This window comes from Natator depressus, chromosome 17 (genome assembly GCF_965152275.1).
Source record: "Natator depressus isolate rNatDep1 chromosome 17, rNatDep2.hap1, whole genome shotgun sequence".
NCBI classification, from domain to species: Eukaryota; Metazoa; Chordata; order Testudines; family Cheloniidae; genus Natator; species Natator depressus.
This window is the reverse complement of record NC_134250.1, coordinates 25,841,223-25,869,175: the sequence shown is the minus strand read 5'-3', so window position 1 is coordinate 25,869,175 and position 27,953 is coordinate 25,841,223. Positions and strand designations below refer to the sequence as shown.

The following is a 27,953-nucleotide window of genomic DNA, read 5'->3' as shown; positions in this document are numbered from 1 at the left end:
CCCCCTGGCGCTCAGTAATAGACTCAAGGTCCCAGGCGCTCACAATTGGTAAGAGAGAAAGACACAATGAGACAGTTTCCAAAGACCTCGGTGCACTGGGTGCTGAGCTCTTTGGAAAACCTAGCCCCATATAAACAGTAACCCGCACCCAGTTTCTGGGTCTGGCCCTGCAGCAGCTCCCATTGGGGGTCATTAGCTCAGTCCCGCAATGGGGCAGTTACACAGGACTGACACAGGCTCCTGTACTGCTGTTGCCCTTAGGCAGGTGTGCAGGGCCCAGCAAGTCCAGAGAATCCCCATCCCAGGCTCTTTACCTGAGTGTTTCTTTTTCCAGATGACTACTCCGATTATAACACCAATCAGGACAACTGCAGTGATAACTCCAGCCACAATGGGAATCAGATTGTTATTTGGTTCTGAAATGGAATGGAAAGAATGATCAATGGGGAAAAATCCACCTCCCCCGCCACCACTAAAATCCCCCTTTCATCCCACTGCAGGGATCCGTCAGTCAGCTCCCCAAGTTAGGGCTGAGTCCTGCAACCCTCCATCCCTTCCAGTGCAGCCACCATGCACTGCACCCCACCATAGGAAGTCCTGGACACAGTCTCTACCACTTCAAGTCATAAGAAATATTTAGCACTTAAACTCGAAGACTTTTATAACATTAACCAATCCTCAGAACTATGGGAAAGCATGGATGTCAGTATCATCCCTAAACGGGAAAGGGGGAAGACTTGCTGAAGATCACACGGTGAGGCAGTGCAAGAGCCAGGAATAGACCCCAGGAATCCTGACTTCCAGCCCCTCCTGCTCTAACCCACTAACCCCAACTCCCCTTCCAGAGACAGAACCCAGGAGTCCTGGCTCCCAGACCTCCTGTTCTAACCTATGAGACCCCATTCCCCTTCTAGAGCCAAGGACTGAACCCAGGAGTCCTGGCTCCCAGCCCCTAACCCCCCTTCACCAGGCTGACTTTCATGGCTAATGGAACACAGTCCCATTGTGGGAGTCTGGTGCCAAACTGGAAACTGACCTCAAAGTTCTGGATTTCCCTGCCATGAATGGAGTTACAGACACAATGCGTGTTTTTTGAGGGGGCAGGAAGTTAAGAGGGGAGGACAGAAATATTAATACTGTTCTTGGTTTATATAAACCTGTTAAACCCCGTGTTCTGTACACACTTTCAGTTTCATTTATCAGCTTCTCCTGTTGTCTGAAAGGCCCACATAATAATACAGCAAAAAGAAAAATATTTCAAAGAGAATAAGGAAATGTGGTTTATGATACAAAAATTGGCAGGACACATGGTAGCTGGATTTTGATGTGAAACCATCTGCTGACTAGAGTCCCGGTGCAGGCTGCCCTCGCAGAAATTGTTTGCACTTCCAAATGCTGCATTTTTCCACATCCCATTTAACCAAGCAAGAAGATGGCTGGAAGGCAGCTCCATGTGTAAAAAATTCTTCTAAGACTTTCTTGTGCTAGGGGCATAGGAGTCTCTCCCCCGTGATGCAGGGCTCTAATCTGTCTCCTCGCTCCATTCCAAGGCCATACCCTCCCTTCCAGCATCACTGCGCACAGAAACAAGCTACTCCCAACATTAAAACTCTCTCTCTGGCCACATGGACAAGAATGAAGGGCCCGTAGAGCCGTGTTTCTGAGAACCTGCTGAACCATAGGACTGGAAGGGACCTCGAAAGGTCATCTAGTCCCGTCCCCTGCACTCATGGCAGGACCATGAGTGCCTGAAGTTGAGACCGGGCTCCAAGCTGAAGCAAGACCAATTCTGTCTGGAAATAAGGGGCAGATCTGAGCTTCCCCTGGGATGTGGTAAATTCTCCATCCCTTGGAGACTTTACATCTGAAATGGGCATCTCTTTCTGGCGGATGAGGTCTAATTTGCTCACAGATGACCAGACTGGATGCTGGGGTCCCTGGTGTGATTCCCCCTGCCCTGGGCTATGCAGGAGCTCAGATCAGATGATTAGAATGGTCCTTTCAGGCCTTAATGTCCCATTGTTAATCTGCTCCCTTCAGAGACAGTGTATTGCTGAGATGTATCGAACAGACCCAGAGGCAGCAAACTGGAGAGCAAGACATGAGCCCCAGGCACTGTGGGTCCCAACTCTAGCACAAGAACTTGACTGCAGAGGGACAGGGCCACAGAGGACAGGGCCTCACAGACCCTGAGGAAATTCCAGCTTCAGCCTAGAAATCCGAATGAGAATTTTTCAGGGTTTGAGAGTAATGGATCCCCCTCTCCCACTTGGAAAACAGACAAACTCCTTACCCGAGGAGACAGAGAGTGGCTCTAACAGGCTTGCATGCTCCACTTGACATGAATAATGGGCTTTGATCTTGGGATCAATCTCCATTGTCACCCAGGTCTGGTAGGTCCCGTCCCCATTGGGTAGGATGCCTTCAGAGTAGGTCTCCTGCTGTCTGCTCTCCCCATTTCTCAGCCAGGTCACGGTGATGTCCCGGGGGTAGAACCCACTGACCTTACAGGAGAGGGTGGTGAGGCTGTCATGAGATGACCTGTCACTCACTCTAGCTGTTGGGCGCACTGGGAAAAAGAAGAAATTGAAGTTAGTTGTTTCCAAGCTCTAATCCAGGCAGCCTTTGCTGGAGCTTTGCAGCATGAAATTCTGAGACCCCAGCCGGGGGAGAGGATGAGAGTCCATGAGACGGAATCCCTCTGATGAGAGAGAGCCACCATGTTAGAGGATTCCTGTGCCGAATTCACAGCATCAACAACGGTGATCCCCCAATCCAGGTCCCTGACCAGATTCTATCAGTGTGGTAACCAGAAGCCTCAGCTCCCAGCCACAGTGACACAAGTATCTTGGAAGTCTTCACTAAGCTCCAGATACAGGTATCACAGATGTCAGCCCTTAATCACGTGCTAGGTTTGTGCCCCTCTCCTCTCAGTCCCTGGATTGGAAAGAGGGAAAAATCTTGCCCTGGCCTGGGAGCGAAAAAACAAACTACACAAACTGACCAATTAGAGATGGAAAGGACCATTTCACAAAAAGTGACACACAGTGCTAAACTGCCCCTCAAACTAGCTAATATTAATTGCCTAGTTTCTTCTCGGCTGTTACCAAATCTATTTACCCCAATATTATGGATTTCAAAAGGATTTACACATTGTTAGAGAGCTTATTCCTTCACTCTCCCTCTTCCCTGGTCCTTCTCGCATGAACAGAGAGCAACAATACCCGAAGTCCGAAGGTGCAAACAATTGGATGTTTATTGGGGTGAACCTCCAGCAAGCTTAAATCCAAGTTCCTTTTTCCTTATTTTCGAATCCCAATTTACTTCCTGTTTGCCCCTAATTTATATAGTAATATTCTTAGCTATACCTTAACCAATCATTTTACTGAAATCTATCTAACCAATCCTAACATACTGTAACATAATTCTCTAACCAATTATATCCCAATACCCTAATTAACTTACACCTTGCAAAATTAATTATACAGCAGACAAAAACATTTAGAGAACCAGACAGATTAACAATAGAAAAGTGGGGACCATAAAGATAAAACATACAGAAATGAGGGTTTCACAACCACAACTGTTGAGAAGTGAGTTCTTGCCAGACAGGATCCTATCAAACTAAGGTTTCAGAGTAACAGCCGTGTTAGTCTGTATTCGCAAAAAGAAAAGGAGTACTTGTGGCACCTTAGAGACTAACCAATTTATTTGAGCATAAGCTTCCGTGAGCTCATCATTTCGTGCATCCGATGAAGTGAGCTGTAGCTCACGAAAGCTTATGCTCAAATAAATTGGTTAGCCTCTAAGGTGCCACAAGTACTCCTTTTATTTCTATCAAACTAAGTTTTCTTTAACCACCTTTCTCTGGAGGCGATTGGGGTTATCAGGACAGGATTGTATCCTAACAGCCCAATGGCACCTTCTTTCAATGGGACTAGTTTGGAATGTGAGGAGGTGACTGGTCGCTTCCCAGCTTATGGCTGCCCCTGCTGCTTAGCCAAAGGCCTTCGCCTAAGAACAGGGCCTCAGACTGTCACAGTGAGAGAAGGCTCTTACACAGATTCTTTCTTTTATATCTCTGTAGCTAGCTAAATAATAAACATAGACCTTAATTCTTAAAGTACAGGCCTTTACAGGCAGGCCTGCATATCTACAACCTAACACACATGTTGAAAAATCAGTTTCCCAGCCCCTTGGCACTGAAATACACATTACACTGCTGCGTGTGGCTTGTTCTTCCTGACATTTTTAAAGAGGGCCAAGGACAAGACAATGTTCTGCTGAGGTCTGTGAGAGAAATAAGCAACTAGTATAATTGTTGCAAAAAAACAAGTACAAATTTCAAGTAACCTTGAACAGGGAGAGCGAACTGTTTGGGAAGGGAACGATTATTATGGTGTGTAATGGTGCTAACTAATTTGGAGAATTTGTGTCCATGGTAACATATAAGGTACATACGTGGATAATAGTGAGTTAACATTTTGAAGCAGACTATGCTGCAACTGTCCCCCTGACTCAGAGAGGTATAGTATTTAACCTCTTCCCTTCCATAGTTCTGCTGATTAATCTGTAATAAGCTTTGATTAACAAATGTGACTGAGTGTGATTATCTGATGTCTTATTGATAAAAGAATCAAGGAATAAGTAAGCAGGTGTTGCAGCAAAGGTAGGTCTTGAGGGGGAAAGCTTTAAGGAGGACAAGGGGAGCCTTCTTCCAGGTTAGTATGCGGAGGGCAACTCCACATGGAGGGAATGGCATGGAAGGAAGCAATAGATGACCATGGGAGAAGTTTGAACAGACAAGGACAAAACGACCATCATTGGTGGAACCCAGGGGCTGGGGGTAACACAACAAATATGATGGTGCAGACAGTTAATGAGGAGGAATTACATGGTGAGTGAAGCTGGTGTCCATAGACGTGGTGGCACTTCCATAAGCAAAGTTCAGTGGAGCTTCCTCTACAGAGTTTATTTTTCAGAGTGCTCTAACATGCCCAGGCAGACTGCCTTGAGAACGCTGCGTTACACTGGGGAAGAGCTAGAATTTGTGGTGTAAATTTGGGCTGATTTGGTCAAGTGGCTCTGGAGATGCAGCTTCTCTGCAGTGAGCTGCTTTTAACATTTTTCAATTTCTTATATTTTTTTCCAGCAGAGCGGGGGGGGGGGGGGGGAGGTGTTTTTTCCCCACCCATCCCTGGTGCAAGGTTAGCTGAACAGCCCCCTACCCCACTACTCCATTTTGGAACTGGGGCTGGGGAATGGAGATGTAACCAGTAGTGTCCCCTGGGTGGAGCATGTCCCCCAGCCTTACCTTTCCTCTGTAGAGTCTCCTTCCCGTACTCTAGAGAACTCCTTAGCCAGGAAATACATTCCTCCTCCAGGTAGCGTTTCCATCCCTGGTTGTCATCTATTTCAATATCCCATCTCCTCTTGGTGATCTGAGCCCCAATATCTGCTGCTACCCAAGTCATGGTCTCCTTATCGAAGGTAAGAAAGTCTTGTCCGTCATACGAATCCTGATAAAATCCCTGAATGGTGTTGTCTTCCCGGAGATCACAGCCGTACATCGTCTGGATAATGTGAAACCCTGAAACACACAGGCAGGACCCCAGGGGCTGGGTTGAGATCACAGTACATGAGGGTCAGCAGCAGCTTCTCTCTGAAAATCTCACCAAGACCCCACTGCAGGTAGCCCAGTGGTTCTTCCACTTGCTACTGGGCCCTCCCTCCCCTGAGAAATGGGGTCCCCACTTATGCTGTTGGGCTCTTTACCCGCCCAGCTCCTTTCAGGGGGGAACCCGAACCCACAGGGGGTCCCCCCTCCATACTGTTGGGTCTTGTACACTAAAGACCCCAACTGCAGAGAGCTCACACTCTTCAAAGAGTACCTCATTGCTGCTTGTTCTTCTATGCTCAACAACCCCAAAGGGAATAGTCCAGATATTGCAGGGATCTATCCCCTCCAGCTCTCTGAGGATCCCCCCAGTTCTGGTAGTCAGGGTCATGTTAGGGAAGAGAGGGAGTGTAGGGGGTCTGTACCCCACTCTCTCCTGCTCTGTTTGTATTAATTTTGCAAGCTCCCCAGGGTGACTTGGTCCCCCACCTCCTCCATTCACAGTACCCCCATGTCCCTGTGGGTACAGGAGGTCTGTCTCCCACACTAACCTCTGCTCTGGTTTAATGACCTCACAGAATCCCCAGGGACACTCTCTTCCCCGTGCCCCCAGCTCAATCTAGGAACCGCAAAGAACCAACTTCAGATGCTTGGCCTCCTTTTAACATTAGCACTGTCTCAAGGTGTTTCCCTGTAAGGATCAGGCCACTGACGGCGCTTAGTTCAGCTGGCCACCATTTTCACACAGCCAGGCTAATCTTCACAACAACGGCCGCCATCTCCCATTATTTGCCACGCAACCAAGACCAGACTCAGGGTATGTCGACACTATGAAGTTCTGTCGCCGAAGGTAGTGTCGACACGCAGAAGTCACGAAAAGAAAAGTCACCAAAGTGCGTCTCCACTTGCTCAGTCTGTCGACACATCGTGTCCACGTTTTTAGCTCGCTCATCGACCGCGGGAGCAGTGCACTGTGGTTATGTATCCCACAGTGCCTGGCAGCAGCATCCGTCACTAGGTGTTGTGGGAATGCGGAATGGACCGTGGAGCATATTGGGACCGTGCATAACGTCCCGTCAGCCACTGCTTTGTTTCCCAGCCCTCCAGGGGTTTCCAGCTTCCTTTCGCACCAATTTGCCAGCTGCCATTCTTTGCTGTGCACTTCAGCATCTGCAGAGCAGTGAGAAAGCATGGACCCTGCACGTCTCTCCTCTGCTGTATTCACTGACATCAGGACATGACGCACAGCAGAGTTACTCCACGTTACTGACAGAGGAAGAAGAGTTGCAGGCAGACAGCTTTCCGGGAGAGATGGACAGCAGCAACCTGGCTTTGCCTTTGGCACTCACAGAGCAGCTGTGCAGGGTAGACCGTTGCTTTTGGGCTAGGGGAACCAGCACTGATTGGTGGGATCACATCGTCATGCAGGTGTGGGATGAAGAGCAGTGGCTACAGAACTTCAGGATGTGTAAAACAACCTTCCTGGAGCTCTGTGCTGAGCTGGCCCCCAAACTGTGGCGCAAGGACACCAGAATGAGAGCTGCCCTCTCGGTAGAGAAGCGTGTTGCAATCGCTGTGTGGAAGCTCACAACTCCTGATTGCTACCAGTCAGCTGCAAATCAATTTGGAGTGGGGAAGTCTACCGTTGGGGCTGTATTATTGCAAGTGTGCAGGGCAATAAATCACATCCTGCTGCCGAGGACCATGACTCTGGGAAATGTGCATGACATACTGGATGGTTCTGCAGAGATGGGCTTTCCTAACTGCGGGGTGGGGGGCAATAGATGGCCCATATATTCCTATTAGAGCGCCAGACCACCTTGCCACAGGAAGGGATACTTCTTGATAGTGCTGCAGACGCTTGTGGATCACCGGGGGCGTTTCACAGACAGAAATGCGGGGTGGTCTAGAAAGGTGCATGACGCCCGCATCTTCAGGAACAGTGGACCGTACAGAAAGCTGCAGGCGGGGACCTTCTTTCCAGACCACAAAATCACAGTGGGGGATGTGGAAATGCCCATAGTAATCCTGGGAGACCTGGTTTCCCCCTTACAGCCCTGGCTCAGGAAACCTTACACAGGGCAGCTGGACAGCAGTAAGGAGCGTTTTAACAACAGGCTGAGCCGGTGTCACGTGGTGGTGGACTGTGCCTTTGGCAGATTGAAGGGGAGATGGAGGTGTCTCTTTGGCAGGCCAGACCTTATCGAGGAGACTATTCCCATGGTCGTAGCCGCGGGCTGCACTTTGCATAAACTCTGTGAATCTCAGGGTGAAATGTTCAGGGGTGGAGCACTGATGCCCAGCGCTTGGCTGCAGAGTTTCAGCAGCCAGACACTTGGGCTGTCAGAGGAGCACAGAGGGCTGCTTTTAACATGAGGGAGGCTTTGAGGAAGCGCTTTGGCAATGAGGGGCACTGAAGTGTACCTTTTGCAGTTGCTTCCCTGATGCTTCCCATTTAACATCCCAGGTAACACCTATTTCTGGAGCAAATGCTTGAACAGCTTGTACCAGGGACTGACGTGGTAACTGTGGTTTGTGGAACAGAAAATAAAATAGTTGTACCATTAAAAAAGTTTGCCTTTACTGAACACCACAAATTACAGTGAAACACACTAACGCACCCATTGTTTGCTGGTAAGGGACCGTCTTATGGTTTAAAAAAAAAACACATCACAGCTGTCGAGCTGTCATGGTCAAACCTGTGAGAGGGGGTGGAGTGCAGGGGAAACTGAGGATTCCCAGAGAGTGAAAATGTGTCCCCCTCATAGCCCTTTTCACACAAGGTCCATAAAATGGGCCCATGTGTGTCCCAATTCCTACAGGGCACTCGCAGCTGGGACTGCACAGACTCCTCTCCCCATGACCATGATTAGGTCAAAAAGCTCCATGGTGGTCCAAGCTGGAGGGTGTTTGGAGCAATAGCCAGTCATGCTCACCTGGGAAGCCATGAGGACGCTGTGCGCTGAGGCAGCCAGCAGGAAAGGGAATTTAAAGTTCCCGAGGCTTGCAAGGGGGAGGGGTGGATTGTTGTTTACTGGCTGAAGGGCAGTGGAGTTCAAAGCATTGACCAGAGCAGCTGTTTGGCATTGTGGGTAGGGTGACCAGATTTCCCGATTTTATAGGGACAGTCCCAATATTTGGGTCTTTTTCCTATATAGGCTCCTATTCCCCCCCCCCCCCCCCCGCCCCTGTCCCGATTTTTCACCCTTGCTGTCTGGTCACCCTCATTGTGGGAAACCCCAATGAAGGCGAAAAAAGGCTCATTGTGTCCACACTAAATGTTTGTCGACAGTAAAGGAAGGGGAAAAGAAAAAAGTCCCTTGTTTAGCTGGAAGTTTTTTGTCACCGAAACTGGGCATTTTCCTTGACAAACGTTGCATTGCCGTGTGGACGCTAACGCAGTTTTGGCGCCAAAGGGCGATTTTTGGTGACAAAACGTGGTAGTGTAGACAAGCCTTTAGTTAATTCAGCCACCCAGGAGGCTGGGAGGGAGAGTGGGTGGGAGAGGAATATGGCAATGGGGACAGGAAGGAGAGTTTAAGGGAGAGGGAGGGAGGCTGTGGGGAACAGAAAAGAACACTGTGGGGATCACAAAGACGACTGAAAAGTGTGGGGAACAGATCAGACCCCCTAGTTTGGCAAACAGGGCAGATTGTGGGGGCACAAAACTAACCCACACAGGGTCCCAAATATTTTCACCCCTCCCCCACCCTGCACCAGATACACAGAGGTAAACGCCGAGATTTTCAGCAATCACTAGTGATTTTCAGTGCCCAACTGAGACCTTTTAAAGGGGCCTGATCAGAAAGTGGGAGCACCCGGCCTCTGAAAATTAGACGCTTTTACAGTGTCTCAAGTCAGACACCCAAAACTTTCTAATCAGTTTTGGAAAATGTAGGCCAAGGGATTAAAATACAATTTGGTGTCAGCCACAGGTGAGAGCCCAGCCCACTAAGCTGTGTCCCTGAACTATGCCCCAGGTTTGGACAAAAACCAGTTACAAGAAGGTTAGTAACGGTTCTTCTCAGAGATGAGTTGCACACGTCCATTTCACGCTAGGTGTGCGGGCCCCGCACACAGTCGCCGGAAACTTTTCCCTCCGTGATACCCCTCAGGCCGGCTCTAGCGCCCTCTAGTGCGGCGCGCTCATGTCACGATATAAGGCGACCGGCCCAGCCCACACCCTCTCAGTTCCTTCTTGCCGGCAACTCCGACAGAGGGTGGGTTGTGGAATGGACGTGAGCAACACGTCTCAAAGAACAATAGTTACAGAAAGGTTAGCAACCGTTTTTCCTCCTTCAAGTGCTCGCACACGTCCATTCCACGTTCGGTGACTCCCAAGCAGTACCGTAAGAGGTGGGCTCGGAGTTCTTGGACACGGAGATTGCAACACTGCCCAACCAAACCCCGTGTCATCTCAAGCTTGCTGAGTGCTGGTGCAGTGGAAAGAAAAAGTATGTCCCAACACCCAGGTCGCCTCTCCACAAATGTCCTGGATCGGACCTGGGCCTTGACCACCACTGAGGAAGCTTGTGCTCTTATAGACTGGGCCACCACGAAGGCAGGTGGCAGGACACCTGCCTGCGCGTAGCCCATGCGAATGCACAACGTGATCCAGGATGAAATTCTCTGAGCTGAAGAGGCTAGGCCTTTTGTCCTATCAGCTACTGCCACAAGGAGCTCTGTGGATTTACGGATCGGCTTGGTCCTTTCCATACAGAACACTAGGGGGCCCCTAACATCCAGAGCGTGGAGACGCTACTGCTCCCTATTCTTGTGCGCCTGTGGGAAGAAAACGGGAAGGAAAATAGCCTGATTACTATGAAACGGCGAGACGACCTTCGGGAGGAACACGGGGTGCGGGCGACATTGTTCCTCGTCCTTAAAGAACCCTGTATACGGAGGTTTTGACAGAAGAGCTCTAATCTCCGAGACTCCTGACTGAGGTAATTGCCATCAGAAAAGCGACCTTGCAGGAAAGGTACAAGAGGGCACAATGCCAGTGGCTCAAAGGGAGGCCCCGTGAGCTCTGACAGGACCAGATTTAAGTCCCGCAGGGGGACGGGTTCCTGGATTTGCAAGTATAGGCTTGAAAACCCTTGAGGCCGTGAATGGAGATTTCGTGTGGTCGACCGCCCAGCAGGCGGTGGGAGCTGAGGTCACGGCTCGGTGTGCTGTCACCGAGGGAATCGCCAGACTGGCTGTTTCAGATGAAGCAGAGACTCCAGGACAGTCTGGGGAGGTGGCCTAGCAGGCGAGAGGTAGGGCCCTGGAACGGGGGGGCCGAGGCCCTGCCGCTTTAGCAGCGGACAAGAGCGGGGTGGGGGGGGAAGCCTCAGGTGAAGAGGTGGAGTGGGGGTGGTGCCTCGGGGGAAGAAGCAGAGCCACAGTTTAAGCGCCGGCGCGCTCCCCCCCTTGTAGGGAGGTTCCAGTGCCCCTAGGTGTGATGACCAAAAGGAGAATCACTTCCATTTGGCGAGGTAAGAAGCTCTCCTAGGAGGTTTCCCGCTGCCTAGCAAGACCTAGCAGACCTGCTGCAAACAGGCCAGTTCCACAGGATGTAACCATGGAGCTTCCGCGCCGTCAGGCAGACGCAGCATTTGGCTGTGATCTTGTGGGATCGGGTACCGACAGAGAGGGAGCAGGAAGTGGGGCCCCACTCCGGCAGGGAGAGGGTTAAAAGCAGCTGGCGGGAGCCTGTGCGAACCTGGCCCATCAGAGGAAGGGAGAAGGCAGCCCATCAGGGCCGGGCTGGGCCCTATAAAAGGCTGCAGGGCTGAGGGGAGCTCACTCCCACCCTGGCCAGGAAGGGAGGAGGACAGGCTCTCCGAGAAGGAGGGCCGCACCCGGGACAAAGCACCGCCGGGCAGGGGGGCCGGGCAGGGAGAGCTCTGGCGAACCCCTGCCAGACTGCAGACCGTGAGATACGGGCCGAGAGGTGCACGGGTCATGGGGAAGCGGCCCAGGGAGCGCGAGCAGTAGAGGGGAGAGGAGGCGGGCAGGACGCGGCTGCCGCCAGAGGGTCCCTGGGTTGGGATCCAGAGTAGTGGGTGGGCCTGGGTCCCCCCCCTCCTCCCTTGCACTGCACCTGGCCGTGGAGGAGCGCGGCCCTGTACAGACTGGGGCTGGCCCCTGAGGCAAGGGGCTAGACTTTGGGGCTGTCGTCGGCCACGGCGGCAGGTGCATGGATGCAGGACTACCGATACCCTCGGGGGGGGAGAACGGAGGGGTGGGCACGGCCAGAGGGCAGTGTCCTGAAGCGGACGCCGTGGACCACGGGAGAGACGCGGGCCCAGAGCCAGAGGGTGCAGACAGAAGAACGGACAACAGGCCAGACGCCGACCAGAAGGCAGCCCTAGCGCTGTCCATGGACTGAGCTAATTCCCAGCGTGACCAGCAGGAGGCGCCGTGGTTGTGAGTCCAACCCACAACAGAAGTGCCCCTGGAGTCGCGACTGACAGGTCTGGAAATGTCCCAAACCAGGGCTGACGTGGCCAGGCTGGGGCTGCGAGGCTCCACCCTGTCCCGCTCGACCTTCAGCGAGACCCTGGGCACAAAAGGAACGGGAGGGCCGGGGGGGGGAAGGCCCAGAACAGGTGTTTTGTCCAAGGGAGTCAGAAGGCATCTGGGAGCGAGACCAGGCTGCAGCCATGCAGGCAGCTGACATTTCCTGTTCTGTCGGGCTGTGAACAGGTCTACGAGGGGAGCACCCCACCACTGGAAAATGGCCCTTGCTACGTCAGGGCACAGGGACCATTCGTGGTGAGAAGAGAAAGATGTGCTGATCTGATCTGCCAGTCCGTTCTGAGCTCCCGAAAGGTGAGACGCTCTGAGGTGGATCGAGTGCTTTATGCAGAACTCCCACAAGCAAATGGCTCCGAACACAGGGGCGAAGGGCAGGCCTCCCCCTGCCTGTCGATGTAAAACATGGCTGCTGTGTTGTCTGTAAGAACTCGCACCACCTTGTTTGTGATGGGGGTGTCACGGAGTCCCCCGGCGATGCTCTGGAACTGCTCCCCATGAAGCTAGTCAGGACTCTGGGGCAGTCTCCTTTCTGTGAGCAGCCTGTCTGCAGGACACACAGCTCCCCCGGCTCCACCTTCCTGGGTCTGACCTCGGAGCATTCAGCATCCTCTGCCCCTCCCTGCGCTTCCCACAGCGAGTCCGCTCAGGCGGGGTCCTGGGGAAGCCAGAGGGTCCTGCACCCCAACTCCACAGTCAGACATGACCCTCAGCCAGCCAGTAAAACAGAGGTTTATTAGACGACAGGGACATGGTCTAACACAGAGCTTGTAGGTGCAGAGAACCGGACCCCTCAGCTGGGTCCATTTTGGGGGGCAGTGAGCCAGACAACCACGTCTGCCCTTCACTCCATGTCTCCAGCCAGCCCCAAACTGAAACTCCCTCCAGCCCCTCCTCCTCTCGCTTTCCCCTTTCCCGGGCCAGAAGGTCACTGGATTCCTTTGTTCTCCAACCCTTTAGCTCTCACCTCACAGGGGGGAAGGGCCCAGGGCATCAGTTGCCAGGAAACAGGGTGTCGGCCATTCTCTGTGTCCAGATCCCTGCACACACCTGCCCTCTAGGGCTCTGCAGTGAACATACCCCCTTATCCCACCCCCAGATACTTCAGAACTGCATAGGGGAAACTGAGGCACTCCCACACTATTTAGAGGAAACATTAAGAACAGTCCCACTTCGTCACAGGGGGTAACAACACCGGACGTGCTAAGCAAACCATCCTGAGCTCTCTGAAGTTTATATGTAACGAGAGTTCCTGTTGGGATCACTGACCTTGTGTCCTGAGGTGCCCCAGGTGGGCCCCCAACCGAGCTTGGATGCATCTGAGATTATAGTTGGGGCCTGACAAAGGGAACGCCCACGCCTACCAACCAGGGGTCTGTCCACCGGTCGAGGGAGGCAAGGACTGGGGCAGGCACTGTGAGCACCGAATCCAAATGATGGCTGTTTGGCCAGTACACTGAGGCCAGCCAAGCCTGAAGGGGTCTGAGGTGGAACCTCGCATACCACAACACGTATGTGCACGTGGCCATGTGACCCAACAGCTGGAGGCCGAAACAGGCTGTCGTGACGGAGTGGGCTTTGACCTGTGATATCAGTGACACCACTGACTGGAAGTGGGCTTCTGGAGGAAGGCCCTGGTGTGGGTAGAACCGAGCACCACTCCGATAAACTCTATCCTCTGAACCGGGACGAGTGTCGACTTCTGCTCGTTTATCAGCAGGCCCAGAGCTCAAAAGGTTGCTTGGATGAGGTGGTTGCTGGTTTCCACCTGGGACTCGGATTGGCCCTTCACCAGCCAGTCGCTAAGATATGGGTACACTGGCACCCCTCACCATCTCAGAAAACTGGCACCCCTCACCATCTCAGGAAGGCTAATACCCTGCATTTCATAAAGACCCATTTGGCTGCTGACAGGCCGAACAGGAGGACGGTAAACTGGTGGTGAGTCTGGTTCACAGCGATCCTGAGAAACCTTAGATTCATAGATATTAAGGTCAGAAGGTCCATTATGATCATCTAGTCTGACCTCCTGCACAATGCAGGCCACAGAGTCTCACCCACCTTCTGTTGCCTCGGAAAATAGAGATATGGAAAAAGACATCTTTCAAATCGAGGGCGGCGTACCCGTCCCCTGCATCCAGGGAAGGAATGATGGAGGCCAGGGAGACCATGCAGAACTTCAGCCTTTTGAGGCGTTGCAGGGCTAGAATGGGTCAGAGACGCCCTTTGGCACTTGGGATTAGGAAATAATGGGAGTGAAACCCTTTCCCTCTTAAGTTCCGAGGCACTTCCTCCACGGCTCCTACCCGGAGAAGGGCTTGCACCTCCTGGGCTAAAAGCTGCTCATGAGACGGGTCCCTGAAGAGGGACGGGGTTGGGGGGGGTAGGAGGGAGGAATGGAAATGAACTGAAGCGTATAACCCTCCTCCAAAGTACTCAGCACCCAGTGGTCTGAGGTGATAAGGGACCTGCACAACTGAAGCAGGAGAGATGGTCCAAAAACAATAAGGAAGCAGGATCCGGTATGGGAACGGTGTAACGCCCTCGGGTGCCCCAACAAAAGTTCTGCTTGGAGCCCCCTGAGTATCCGAGAGGGCCAGGCAGTGAGGCTGAGGCAGATGGGGGCGGCTGTCTGCGCCTATAACTTCTGTTCTGCTTTTTGAAGAGGTCCTGACAAGGCGGCGGGCCTGGGAAGCAGGCAGGCTGTTGGGGCTTGAAATGTTTCCTCGAAGACACCAGGGCACGGAGATTCAAGGACTTGAGGATGGCTCTGGGGGCCTTCAGGCTGTGAAGTTTGGCATCTGTTTGCTCTGAGAAGAGCAAAGTCCCTTCAAATGGAAGGTCTTGAAGAGACTGCTGGACCTTTGTCTGTAGGCCAGAGGACTGATGCCAGGAGCCCCTCTGCACGGCCACTGCTGACGCCATAGCCCCGGCCACCAGATCTGCTGCGTCAAGGGTGGCTTGTGGGCAAGCCCTGGCCACTGCCTTCCCTTCTACCAGAGCAACAATCTCCTGCCTGGACTCTTGGGGAAGCGAGTCTTTAAATTTCAACATGGAGTGAAAGTCATATCTGCCCAGCAGTGCCTGTTGGCTGGAGCTGTGGAGCTATAGACCACTGGTAGAATACATTTCCCTACCAAAATGGTCTTGCTTTTTTTGAGTCTTTTGACTTGGGGGTTGCCCCTCACAACCCTGGCCTTTCCCTCATTGGCTGCCGAGGCCACCAAGGATCCAGGAGGGGGATGGGGGATGTTGGGGATTGGTCCTGCTTTGAGCAGGGCATTGGACTAGATGACCTCCTGAGGTCTCTTCCAACTCTAATCTTCTATGATTCTATGATAAGTACTCCTACCCTATGGCAGAGACATAGTATTTCCTATCTGCCTTCTTTGTCGTGCGGGGCAGTGAGGAAGGGGTCTGCCACAGGATTTTAACTGGACCCAGGATGACCTCATTGAGAGGCAGAGCTATCTCTGATGGGGCCACTGCAGCCCAGATGTTGACCAGGCTGTTGGAGGACTTTTTAACTCCCTCCACTTCCAGCCGTAAGTTCGAGGCCACCTTCTTCCATAACTCCTGGTGAGCCTTGAAGTGTCCTGGGGTGGCAAAACCCCCCTCCCTTCCTCTTCTGGGGGGGGGGAGGAGGCAGCCTGCACCATCACAGGATCTTCCTCCTCTCCTTCTGCACCAACCAGATCCCGTAGCTCCAGGTTCTGAGTGTCTGTGCCTGGCTCAGTATCGTAGTCCGAGTCAGCTGCTGTTCGCTGTGACAGAGGAATCCCTCTGTCAGACACCACTGAGTAGGAGCACCTAGACGGGGGGCCAGGCAGCGGAGGAAAACCCCAGGGGTTCCAAAAAGGCCATTGCATCTGCATGGGCCATTGCCCACTGAGCCAGGCGCTCGGAGGAACCCCCACCCCGGGATCCACCATTGCATAGGGCTGGTTGGTGGGGTACTGGTACCAGTCCCTCGGCTGGGTGCAAGATTCAAACTCCAGCTTGGATGATGAGTCATCTTGTGCGGACGAGGGGGGAGTGGCACCTGTTGGCTCCAAGGGACGGTGCTGAGGATCCAGGGATCGGGCCAAGATGGGGAAGCCTGCTTCGACATAAGCAGAGAGCAAGGGGCCTGGTACCAGACGGGAGCTCAGGGCAACATGCTCCCTTCTGCTTCCCCCACTGCTGGCACCAACTCTTGTACTGCCAGCAATGGTGGTAGTGAACATGCCAGCCAGTCCCTGGCCACAACAAACCCCTCTGGGACAGATGGTACCGCGACCCTGCTGGTGCCTCACTGCCCCTCCGGTGCCGGCGGCTGGTCGGGTCCTGGACTCCACAGAGCCTGTGAACAGGGCGGAGTCGACGGTATCGCCTGTGGAGCAGGGGCACAGGAGTGGCCGGATGCAGGTCGCACTCCCCTGCACTCCCGATGCTTGTCCATTCTTAGCGATGGGGAACCTCTCAGACAGCTGCTGCTTATGCTTCTTTCCTGGCCCTGGGCACGGGGAACGGTGCCAAGAGTCCTGTACAGACTCTCTCTGCAGCAGCTCTTCGTACCAACACTGAGGTACACGCTGCCAAGTTTGACTGGCTCGGCTCTGCAGTCAAATTGTGCACGACAGGCTGGGGACACAGCACAATCTGGGGGCCTGGCCAGGTGGCTACAGCCCCGCACATCAGGGACCGAGCAGGAAGAACGGCTCTTCACACATTTATCGATAGTGTGCAGGGGAACCTGCCTGACCCGGAGGGCTCCAACCAGGGGACACGGGCTGGGGTTTCTGCTGCCAGGAGTAAGGAAGCCCGGGAGTCTCTGCACGTTGCAGGGGCTGATTCTCTCACTAACTCTCCAGCCCAAGTCAATGTCAGACCCTCACTCTGCGGAGTGAAGAGGAATCTGACCTTAGATAAACTCACTCTGGAAATAAGACAAAGTGAACAATGAAGGAGGCTCACTGGTGAGCAGCTTCTCCCCAGGGCTGGGTGAATGCAGAGCTGTCTGCTCTTGTGACTTTACCGTGCGTCTCATGATAGCAGGGGGTTTATTAAAACCCCAGTTCCTGCACTCATGGGATTAGGGGAGAGTCTCAGCTCTCTTTTCTTACAGCACTAACTTCTAGTCCTTCTAGCAGCAGAGAAAACCCTGGAAATATGTCCTCTAAAGGCTCAAACCAGAGGGCAAATAAAAATAAGCTCCAATATTCTTCCCAAAATACTCACAACATTTAAGCCAAACTCAGGATTTTGGGGGCCTGACTGGTGATGTCTGAACACTCGGGGCTGTCGATATTGGGATTCCCCATCACTCGGTGTCTGGGAATTGAGACAAGACATCTCAGAGCCCTCCCTGCTCTAGCTCTAGGGTCTTTGGGACCTTCTGGCCTATGCACCTCTGCTGCTCTGCCTGGGAAATGACCACACACGGGGGGCGGGGGGTCCCCCGAAGGGCGGCAGAGGCAGCTGCAAGTGAGACTGGTAGCAGAAATCTGGGGTGTTTGGGGAGGGAACAGCATGAGAGTCCCATTTTGGAGGGTGCCAAAAATGTCTTTTGTATGGATCTAAGTCCTGTGGCCCCCCGCCCCCATATGTCCCTCTGTCCCCCACATTTACACTGACTCCTGTGAGAAAATGCCCCTGCGGGCCCCTCTGTCCCCTCTCCCGGCTCACACTGACACCACCATCACCCGCTTTGTCTCTGTTTCCCCGTGGCCCTAGGTCAGGCTGTGTCCCGCACTCACCATCGGTCCGGTTGTAGAGCTCACGCAGGGTGTTCAGACTCGCATTGAACCAGGCCTCCAAGCGCCGTGACCAAAAGAGCTGAAAGTCCCAGAACTCCGGACCCTCGTTCTGCGCCATCCATGCTGTGCGAGGCTCCACCCTCTGCATCCCGCTGGCGTAGACGAAGATGGCCTGATCGTCCACGTACCCAACACGGCTGAACCAGGGCAGCCCCGGGCCGGGCTCGGACACCACCGTGTTCAATATGCGCCTGGTGTGCAGGCCTGGTGGGAAAGATTGGGGGCAGGGAGGTCAGACTCAACCAGACCCTGCCAGGGAGCCCCGGGCGATACACGAGAGGCAGGAGTGCTCCTGTGGGAGGGAGACCTGTGGAATGGCCCACAGAACAGCCTGCCCGGGGAGAAAGGGTGGTGGGAGTAGGAGGAGAAGTGGGGCAAGGATGGCCGGGGTGGGGGTGGGGGGGAGTTGGAGTGTGTGAGGAGTAGGGGAGCAGATGGGGAGAGTGTACTGGGGGCATGGGGGGGGGCTGAAGGGGAGTGTGAAGAAGGAAAGGGGGCCCAGGAGGAAGGGCAGAGTTGGAGGGGGATGTGAGGAGCAGGAGGGGGATGTTATGGGGGAGGGTGGGGCAGGAGAAGGGCTAGGGCTGTAGGAGATGCAGGAGCTGAAGCTGGGGGTACAAGGGGGGGGCAGGGGGAATGTGTCCAAGGTGCAGGTGGGAGACAGGGCCCCAGCTGTGCACACAATTTACCATAAATTTATTCAGAATATAAGAACAGCCATACTGGATCAGACCAAAGGTGCATCTAGCCCAGTATCCTGTCTTCAGACATAGGCCAATGCCCAGTGCCCCAGAGGGAGTGAACCTAACAGGTAATGATCAAGTGATCTCTCTCCTGCCATCCATCTCCACCCTCTGACAAACAGAGGCCAGGGACACCATTCCTTACCCATCCTGGCTAACAGCCATTTTTGGACCTGTCCTCCATTAAATTATCTAGTTCTTTTTTGAACCCTGTTATACTCTTGGCCTTCACAACATCCTCTGGCAAGGAGTTCCACAGGTTGATTGTGCGTTGTGTGAGGAAATACTTCCTTTTGTTTGTATTACACCTGCTGCCTATTAATTTCATCTGGTGATCCCAAATTCTTGTGTTATTGTGAAGGGGGTAAATAACACTTCCTAATTCACTTTCTCCTCACCAGTCATGACTTTATGGACCTCTTAGCCCCCTTAGTCATCTCTTTTCCAAGCTGAAAAGTTCCAGTCTTATTTATCTCTCCTCCTATGGAAGCTGTTCTATACCCCATATCACATTTGTCGCCTTTTTCTGATGGGATGACCACATCTGCACACTGTATCCACGATGTGGGCATCCCATGGATTTATATGGAGGCAATCAGATATTTTCTTATGATCTATCCTTTTCCAAATGATTTCCAACATTCTGTTCGCTTTTTTGACTGCTGCTGCACATTGAGTGGATGTTTTCAGAGAACTATCCACACTGACTCCAAGATCTCTTTCTTGAGTGGTAACAGCTAATTTAGACCCCATCATTTGATATGTATAGTTCAGATTATGTTTTCCAATGTGCATTACTTTGCATTTATCCACATTGAATTTCACCTGCCATTTTCATAGAATTATAGAATATCAGGGTTGGAAGGGACCTCAGGAGGTCATCTAGTCCAACCCCCCTGCTCAAAGTAGGACCATCCCCAACTAAATCATCCCAGCCAGGGCTTTGTCAAGGCTGGCTTAAAAACCTCTAAGGATGGAGATTCCACCACCTCCCTAGGTAACCCATTCCAGTGTTTCACCACCCTCCTAGTGAAAAAGTTTTTCCTAATATCCAACCTAAACCTCCCCCACTGCAACTTGAGACCATTACTCCTTGTTCTGTCATCTGCTACCACTGAGAACAGTCTAGATCCATCCTCTTTGGGACCCCTTTCAAGTAGTTGAAAGCAGCTATCAAATCCCCCCTCACTCTTCTCTTCTGCAGACTAAACAATCCCAGTTCCTTCAGCCTCTCCCCATAAGTCATGTGTTCCAGTCCCCTAATCATTTTTGTTGCCCTCCACTGGATGCTTTTCAGTTTTTCCACATCCTTCTTGTAGTGTGGCACCCAAAAATGGACACAGTACTCCAGATGAGGCCTCACCAATGTCGAATGGAGAGGAACGATCACGTCCCTCAATCTGCTGGCAATGCCCCTACTTATACAGCCCAAAATGCCACTGGCCTTCTTGGCAACAAGGGCACACTGTTGATTCATATCCAGCTTCTCGTCCACTGTAACCTCTAGGTCCTTTTCTGCAGAACTGCTGCCTAGCCATTCGGTCCCTAATCTATAGCAGTGCATGGGATTCTTCCATCCTAAGTGCAGGACTCTGCACTTGTCCTTGTTGAACCTCATCAGATTTCTTTTGGACCAATCCTCTAATTTTTCTACGGCCCTCTGTATCCTGTCCCTACCCTCCAGCGTATCTACCTCTCCTCCCAGTTTAGTGTCGTCCTCAAACTTGCTGAGGGTGCAATCCACGCCATCCTCCAGATCATTTATGAAGATATTGAACAAAACCAGCTCGAAGACTGACCCTTGGGGCACTCTGCTTGATACCGGCTGCCAACGAGACATGGAGCCATTGATCACTACCCGTTGAGCCGGACGATCTAGCCAGCTTTCTATCCACCTTATAGTTCATTCATCCAGCCCATAATTCTTTAACTTGCTGGCAAGAATACTGCGGGAGACCATGTCAAAAGCTTTGCTAAAGTCAAGGAATAACATGTCCACGGCTTTCCCTTCATCCACAGAGCCAGTTATCTCGTCATGAGCTAGTTATCTCGTCATATTTTGTTGCTCAGTCACCCAGTTTTGTGAGATCCCTTTATAACTCTTCGCAGTCTGCTTCAGACTTAACTTATTCACGCTGTGGCTGCACCTAGGTCCCCTGTAGGGACCAGGCCCCCTGTTGTGCCAGTCATTGCACGGGCCCTGCCCCATGGAACTCACAGGCTGATCACCCGTCCCTACGGTTGGGTTCACCCCACAGATCCACAGGCAGGATCAGAGCCAAAGCGGGGGGTGGGGAAGCGCAACAGCTCCCAGACAAAGGGCCCGATGCTGCAGACACTGAACCCCTGATCCCTTCACTCTGGTGAGCGTCCCTCTGACGTCAGACACTGCTCAAGGGAGTTACACACACCCTTTCTGATCCCCACAACTGGCTCTCCCTTCCAGCCTCCCACACTCATCCTCGGTAACTTCAGCTTCCAAGGCAATGGCCCATACGACCCTCTGCTCCTCATCTCCTCTGCATTCACCTGGCCACCCTGGGTCAGCTCCCCGACTCTCCAAAAGGGCCATGCACTGGACTTGGGTTCACCAGGCCCTGCTCTCTCAGCTCTCCGGTGCGGATTCCCCTTCTCCAGCTATCATCACGTCTCTCTCAGCATCACCCATCAGCCACATCTCCCCATGTTTTACAATGAATAGTGTGTGTGCCTCAGTTTCCCCTATGAACTGCATGGTTAACAAGGTGGGGGAAAAGATTAATTGCTCGGCAGAGATCCAGGTGTGACTGATGCCTCACTATCTGGGGTCTGTGCCCCATGCTGATGGGGCATCCCAGAAGACAACTGCCTGGACATTTGGCACCTAGCAACTAATGACCATGGATGACCCATCCTCTGCAGGAAGCCAGCCAGCTGTGACCATCTGGAAAACAAAGAGCTGAGGACAAGGCCAGGTGACAATGTTTGGCAAGAACAAGAACAAAAGACTAAGGAGGGGCCCCTTGAGGCTAAGTGTGGGCTGCTGGAGGGAGGAGAAGCTTCTGGACTGGGACAAAAGAGAAACTTCTGGGTTCTGCACAGACCCAGATGGACTTGGCTGTAACTTTCCATTCTCTAATGGAAAGCCTGTTGAGAGTCTTTAGAGGTTAAATTTAGAGGAGAGAGCAACAAGGGTGATGTCGTGGTGGGCATCTGCTATAGACCACCAGACCAGGAGGATGAGGTAGACGAGGCTTTCTTCAGACAACTAACAAGTTTCCAGATCACAGGCCCTGGGTCTAATGGGGGACTTCAATTACCCTGAAATGTGCTGGGAGAGCAATACAGCAATGCACAGACAATCCAGGAAGTTTTTGGAGAGTGTTGAGGACAACTTCCTGGTACAAGTGCTGGAGGAAACAACTGGGGTCCTGCTCCTCTTGACCTGCTCACCAACAAGGAAGAATTAGTCGGGGAAGTAGAAGTGGATGGCAACCTGAGCAGCAGTGACCATGAGATGGTCGAGTTCAGGATCCTGACAAAAGGAAGAAAAGAGAGCAGCAGAATATGGACCCTGGACTTGAGAAAAGCAGACTTTGACTCCCTCAGGAAACTGATGGGCAGGATCCCCTGAGAGGCTAATACGAGGGGGAAAGCAGTCCAGGAGAACTGGCTGTATTCTGAAGAAGACTTATTGAGGGCAGAGAAACAAACCATCCCGCTGTGCAGAAAGAATGGTGAATATGGCAGGTGACCAGCTTGGCTTAACAGTGAAAATCTTTGGTGAGCTTAAATACAAAAAGGAAGCTTACATGAAGTGGAAATTTGGACAGATGACTAGGGAGGAGTATAACAATACTTCTCAAGCATGCAGGGATGTAATCAGGAAGGCCAAAGCACAACTGGAGTTACAGCTAGCAAGGGATGTGAAGGGTAACAAGAAGGGCTTCTACAGGTATGTTAGCAACAAGAAGGTGGTCAGGGAAAGTGTGGGACCCTTACTGAATGGGGAAGGCAACCTAGTGACAGACGATGAAGAAAAAGCTGAAGTACTCACAATGCTTTTTTTGCCTCAGTCTTCACAGACAAGGTCAGCTCCCAAACTGCTGCACTGGGCAGCACAGTGTGGGGAGGAGGTGAGCAGCCCTCAGTGGTGAAAGAACAGGTTAAGGACTATTTAGAAAAGCTGGACGTGCAAAAGTCCACGGAGCCGGATCTAATGCATCCGAGGGTGCTGAAGGAGTTGGCTGATGTGATTGCAGAGCCATTGGTCATGATCTTTGAAAACTTGTGGTCATCGGGGGAGGTGCCGGATGATTGGAAAAAGGCTAATGTAGTGCCCATCTTTAAGAAAGAGAAGAAGGAGAATACAGAGAACTACAGACCGGTCAGCCTCACCTCAGCCCTTGGAAAAATCATGAAGCAGGTCCTCAAGGAATCAATTTAGAAGCACTTGGAGGAGAGGAAGCTGATCAGGAACAGTCAACATGGATTCACCAAGGGCAAGTCATGCCCGACCAACCTGATTGCCTTCTATGATGAGATAACTGGCTCTGTGGATATGGGGAAAGCGGTGCATGTGATATACCTTGACTTTAGCAAAGCTTTTGATACGGTCTCCCACAGTAGTCTTGCCAACCATATAAGAAGTATGGGTTGGATGAATGGACTATAAGGTAGATAGAAAGCTGGCTAGATTGTCGGGCTCAACGGGTAGTGATCAACAGCTCCATGTCTAGTTGGCAGCCGGTATCAAGCGGAGTGACCCAAGGGTCGGTCCTGGGGCCGGTTTTGTTCAACATTTTCATTAATGATCTGTCTGGATGCTGGGTTGCATTGCACCTTCAGCAAGTTCGTGGATGACACTGAACTGGGGGGAGAGGTAGATACGCTGGAGGGTAGGGATAGGGTCCACAGTGACCTAGGCACATTGGAGGATTGGGCTGAAAGAAATCTGATGAGCTTCAACAAGGGAAAGTGCAGAGTCCTGCACTTAGGAGAGAAGAATCCCATGCACTGCTACAGGCTGGGGACCGACTGGCTAAGCAGCAGTGCTGCAGAAAAGGACCCGGGGATTACATTGGATGAGAAGCTGGATATGAGTCAGCAGTGTGCCCTTCTTGCCAAGAAGACCAACAGCATATTGGGCTGAATTAGTAGGAGCATTGCCAGCAGATGGAGGGAAATTATTATTCTCCTCTATCCAGCACTGGTGAGGCCACATCTGAAGTATTGTGCCCAGTTTTTGGGGATCCCACTACAGAAAGGATGTGGACAAATTGGAGAGAGTCCAGCGGAGGGCAACAAAAATGATTAGGGGGCTGGGGCACATGACGGATGAGGAGAGGCTGAGGGAACTGGGCTTATTTAGTCTGCAGAAGAGAAGAGTGAGGGAGGGATTTGAGAGCAGCCTTCAACTACCTGAAGGGGGGATCCAAAGAGGATGGAGCTCGGCTGTTCTCAGTGGTGGCAGAAGACAGAACAAGGAGCAATGGTCCCAAGTTGCAGTGGGGGAGGTCTAGGTTGGATATTAGGAAACACTATTTTACTAGGAGGGTGGTGAAGCACTGGAATGGGTTACCTAGGGAGGTGGTGGAATCTCCTTCCTTAGAGATTTTTCAGGCCCAGCTTGACAAAGCCCTGGCTGGGATTATTTAGTTGGGGATGGTCCTGCTTTGAGCAGGGGGTTGGACTAGATGCCCTCCTGAGGTCTCTTCCAACCCTAATCTCCTATGATTCGATGACCCCATAGGGCCAGGGTGCATGGGGGCCTAACCCTGTTTAGGTCAAACCAAGCCTGTTACTGAGGTGACACAAGGGCACCAATGAGCATTAAACCACTTAAAACAAACCCCAGACCCACCCCGCAGCCTTACCCAGCTCAATACAGGCTGCTGAGCTCCCCAGGGTCTGAGCTGCTGCCTCATGGGGAACAACGAAGATTCAAGTCCACGCCTGGAAAAGCAGGATGTGCCTTCCCCTCTCCTCACCCCACCCTAGTGGGATCCGGCAGTTATGTCCCGGGCAGACTGCGAAGAGCTACAAAAAGATCTCACAAAACTGGGTGACTGGGCAACAAAATGGCAGGTGAAATTCAGTGTGGATAAATGCAAAGTGATGCACACTGGAAAACATAATCCTAACTATTCATATATAATGATGGGGTCTAAATTAGCTGTTGCCACTCAAGAAAGAGATCTTGGAGTCATTGTGGAGCGTTCTCTGAAAACATCCACTCAATGTGCAGCGGCCGTCATAGAAGCAAATAGAATGTTGGGAATCATCAAGAAAGGGATCGACAATATGACAGAAAATATCATATTGCCTCTATATAAATCCATGGTACATCCACATCTTGAATACTGCGTGCAGATGTGGTCACCCCATCTCAAAAAAGATATACTGGAACTGGAAAATGTTCAGAAAAGGGCAAGAAAAATGATTAGGGATATAGAAAGGCATCCGTATGAGGAGAGATTAATAAGACTGGGACTTTTCAGCTTGGAAAAGAGGCGACTATGGGGGAATATGATAGAGGGCTATGAAATCATGCCTGGTGTAGAGAAAGTAAATAAGGAAGTGTTATTTACTCCTTCTCATAATACAAGAACAAGGGGCCACCAAATGAAATTAATAGGTAGCGGGTTTAAAACAAACACAAGAAAGTATTTTTTTCATGCAACGCACTGTCAACCTCCGGAACTCCTTGCCAGAGGGTGTTGTGAAGGCCAAGACCATAAGGGGCTTCAAAAGGGAGCTAGATAGATTCATGGCAGATAGGTCCGTCAATGGCCATTAGCCAGGATGGGCAGGAATGGTGTCCCTAGCCTCTGTTGGCCAGCAGCTGGGATTGGGTGACAGGGCATGGATCACTTGAGGATAACCTGTCTGTTCATTCCCTTCGGGGCACCTGCCATTGGCCACTGTCGGAGGACAGGATACTGGGCTGGATGAACCTTTGGTCTGACCTAGTATGGCCGTTCTTATGTTCTTACAGGAGATCCGAACAGCACAAATGCAGCAGCTGTTCTGTGCTCTGCAACAGGAGCTCACGCCCAAATGAAGACCTGATTAACGCACAGATTGAGGGGCTCCAAACTCTCCCCCCGACCCTGGGGCGCCAACACACCACCAGAGAAAGAGAAGGAGTTGACATCTCCTCCCTGGGATGACACCTCGAACAACCTGCTTCCACGACAGATATGACCCATTGCCATTGCGGACTGTGGGTGCGACTAGACTGGTGCTGACACAACTTAGCCATACGGAGCCAAGGACAAGCCGCACTCAGGAGTCCCAGGCCCTGGGGATAAACCCAGCAGGAAGACCCTTCTGGGAGCCATTAAAGGTCAAAGATCCAAGAAGCCTTTTCCCTTCATTTCATGCTGATCTACCTGGGGGGGCGGGGGGAGGGGGGTTAATTTACGCCTTCCACTAGCTATCAGCCTGCGATCCGCACACAGGAATCCTGTCTGAAAGCCCCACCTAGGGTGACCCGATGTCCCGATGTTATAGGGACAGTCCCGATTTGGGGGCTTTTTCTTATATAGGCAACTATTACCCCCCAACCCCAGTCCCGATTTTTCACACTTGCCCTCTGGTCACCCTCGCCCCACCCTGCCTTGAGAATGACCCAGCCTGGGCAGCGCCTGGCCCCGGGGATGCCCCGCAGCCCGGGAGCCTCACGGGGCAGCAAGAGGCTTGTCCGCAGGTGCAGCACCCATGGGTGCCGGTCCGAGCGGGGCCGCACCCCCCGGCTGGGGGCGGTCGGCGTGAGATGCCGGGGTCACCGCTCGGGTCAGGGGCGCTCAGCCTCCCACGGCACATTGTCCCTGCAGCCCCCGGCAGCGCCGGGCACAAGGGGGCCAGGACCCCCCCCCCGTCACTATAGCAACGTCACTGATCCCTGTCAGCGACCGCTCAGTGCCGGGGGGGACGCGGGGGGGTCTCCCGACACCTCTGAACTCAGAGCCCAGAACCGCCCCCCCCGGCACCCAGCTCCCTGCACCCCCCAACACAATCCCCCGGCCCGGCTGCCCCCCCCACCACCCAGCTCCCCACACCCCCCCAGCACAGCCCCCCCGGCCCGGGGTCTCCCCCTGGCACCCAGCTCCCCACACCCCCCCGACACCCCCCGGGCCCGGCTGCCCCCCCCAGCACCCAGCCCCCCCCGACACCCCCCGGCCCGGCTGCCCCCCCCGGCACCCAGGCCCCCCCGACACCCAGCTGCCTGCCCCCCCCGACACCACCCCCCGGCCCGGCTGCCCCCCCCGGCACCCAGCTCCCTGCCCCCCCGACACCCCCCCTGGCCCGGCTGCACCCCCCCCAGCACCCAGCTCCCTGCCCCCCCCGACAGCCCCCGGGCCCGGCTGCCCCCCCCAGCCCCCAGCCCCCCCTGACACCCCCTGGCCCGGCTGCCCCCCCCGGCACCCAGGCCCCCCCGACACCCAGCTGCCTGCCCCCCCCCGACACCACCCCCCGGCCCGGCTGTCCCCCCCCGGCACCCAGCTCCCTGCCCCCCCCGACACCCCCCGGGCCCGGCTGCCCCCCCCAGCACCCAGCCCCCCCCGACACCCCCCCGGTCCGGCTGCCCCCCCCCAGCACCCAGCTCCCCGCCCCCCCCGACACCCCCCCCGGCCCGGCTGCCGCCCCCGGCACCCAGCTCCCCGCCCCCCCCCGACACCACCCCCCGGCCCGGCTGCCCCCCCCGGCACCCAGCTCCCTGCCCCCCCCCCCGACACCACCCCCCAGCCCGGCTGCCCCCCCCCCGGCACCCAGCTCCCCGTAGCCTCGGGGCTGCCCGGCCCGGAGCCGCGACTCGCTCCCCGGCCGAGGTCGCTGTTCCATGGATGCCGAGGCTGGAGTTTCCCCTGCTTCGGGCTGGAGCTCGGGGGGCCGCCCCCCATTGTCCCCCCCGCCCCCCGCCGGGGACCCCCCGCCGAGCCTCCAGGGGGCCCGCGGCAGCTCGGGCTCCAGTCGGTCCGGGGGCCCAGGGGCCGGGGCTCTCGCCGCGCTCCCGGAGCTCGGCCGCTGCTCTGGCCGGCGAGGGGCTCGGACCGCGTCGCGGGGCCGGTGAACGAAGCGCTCGGCGCCGCTCTCCCCTCGGGGGAGTGAGACACAATCATCCCGGGCACCCCACAGCGCCGCCATCCCCGCCTGGGCATGGGGAGAGGAGTCCAGGCTCCAGCCCCCTGCTCTACCCCCTAGACCCCACCTCCCTCCCAGAGCCAGGGAGAGAACCTAGGAGTCCGGGCTCCAGCCCCCTGCTCTACCCCCTAGACCCCACCTCCCTCC

General features: G+C 53.7%; 1 protein-coding gene across 1 annotated transcript; it reads right to left on the bottom strand.

Annotated features, from left to right (window-relative positions):
* Positions 1-257: 257 nt before the first annotated feature.
* Positions 258-27,809, bottom strand: LOC142000580 (class I histocompatibility antigen, F10 alpha chain-like). Its single transcript, XM_074974962.1, is given in 7 exon segments — positions 258-294; positions 296-416; positions 2,294-2,569; positions 5,315-5,590; positions 17,878-18,168; positions 18,171-18,404; positions 27,434-27,809. Coding segments are annotated over 7 exon segments (1,611 nt in total).
* Between the last annotated feature and the right edge of the window lie 144 nt (positions 27,810-27,953).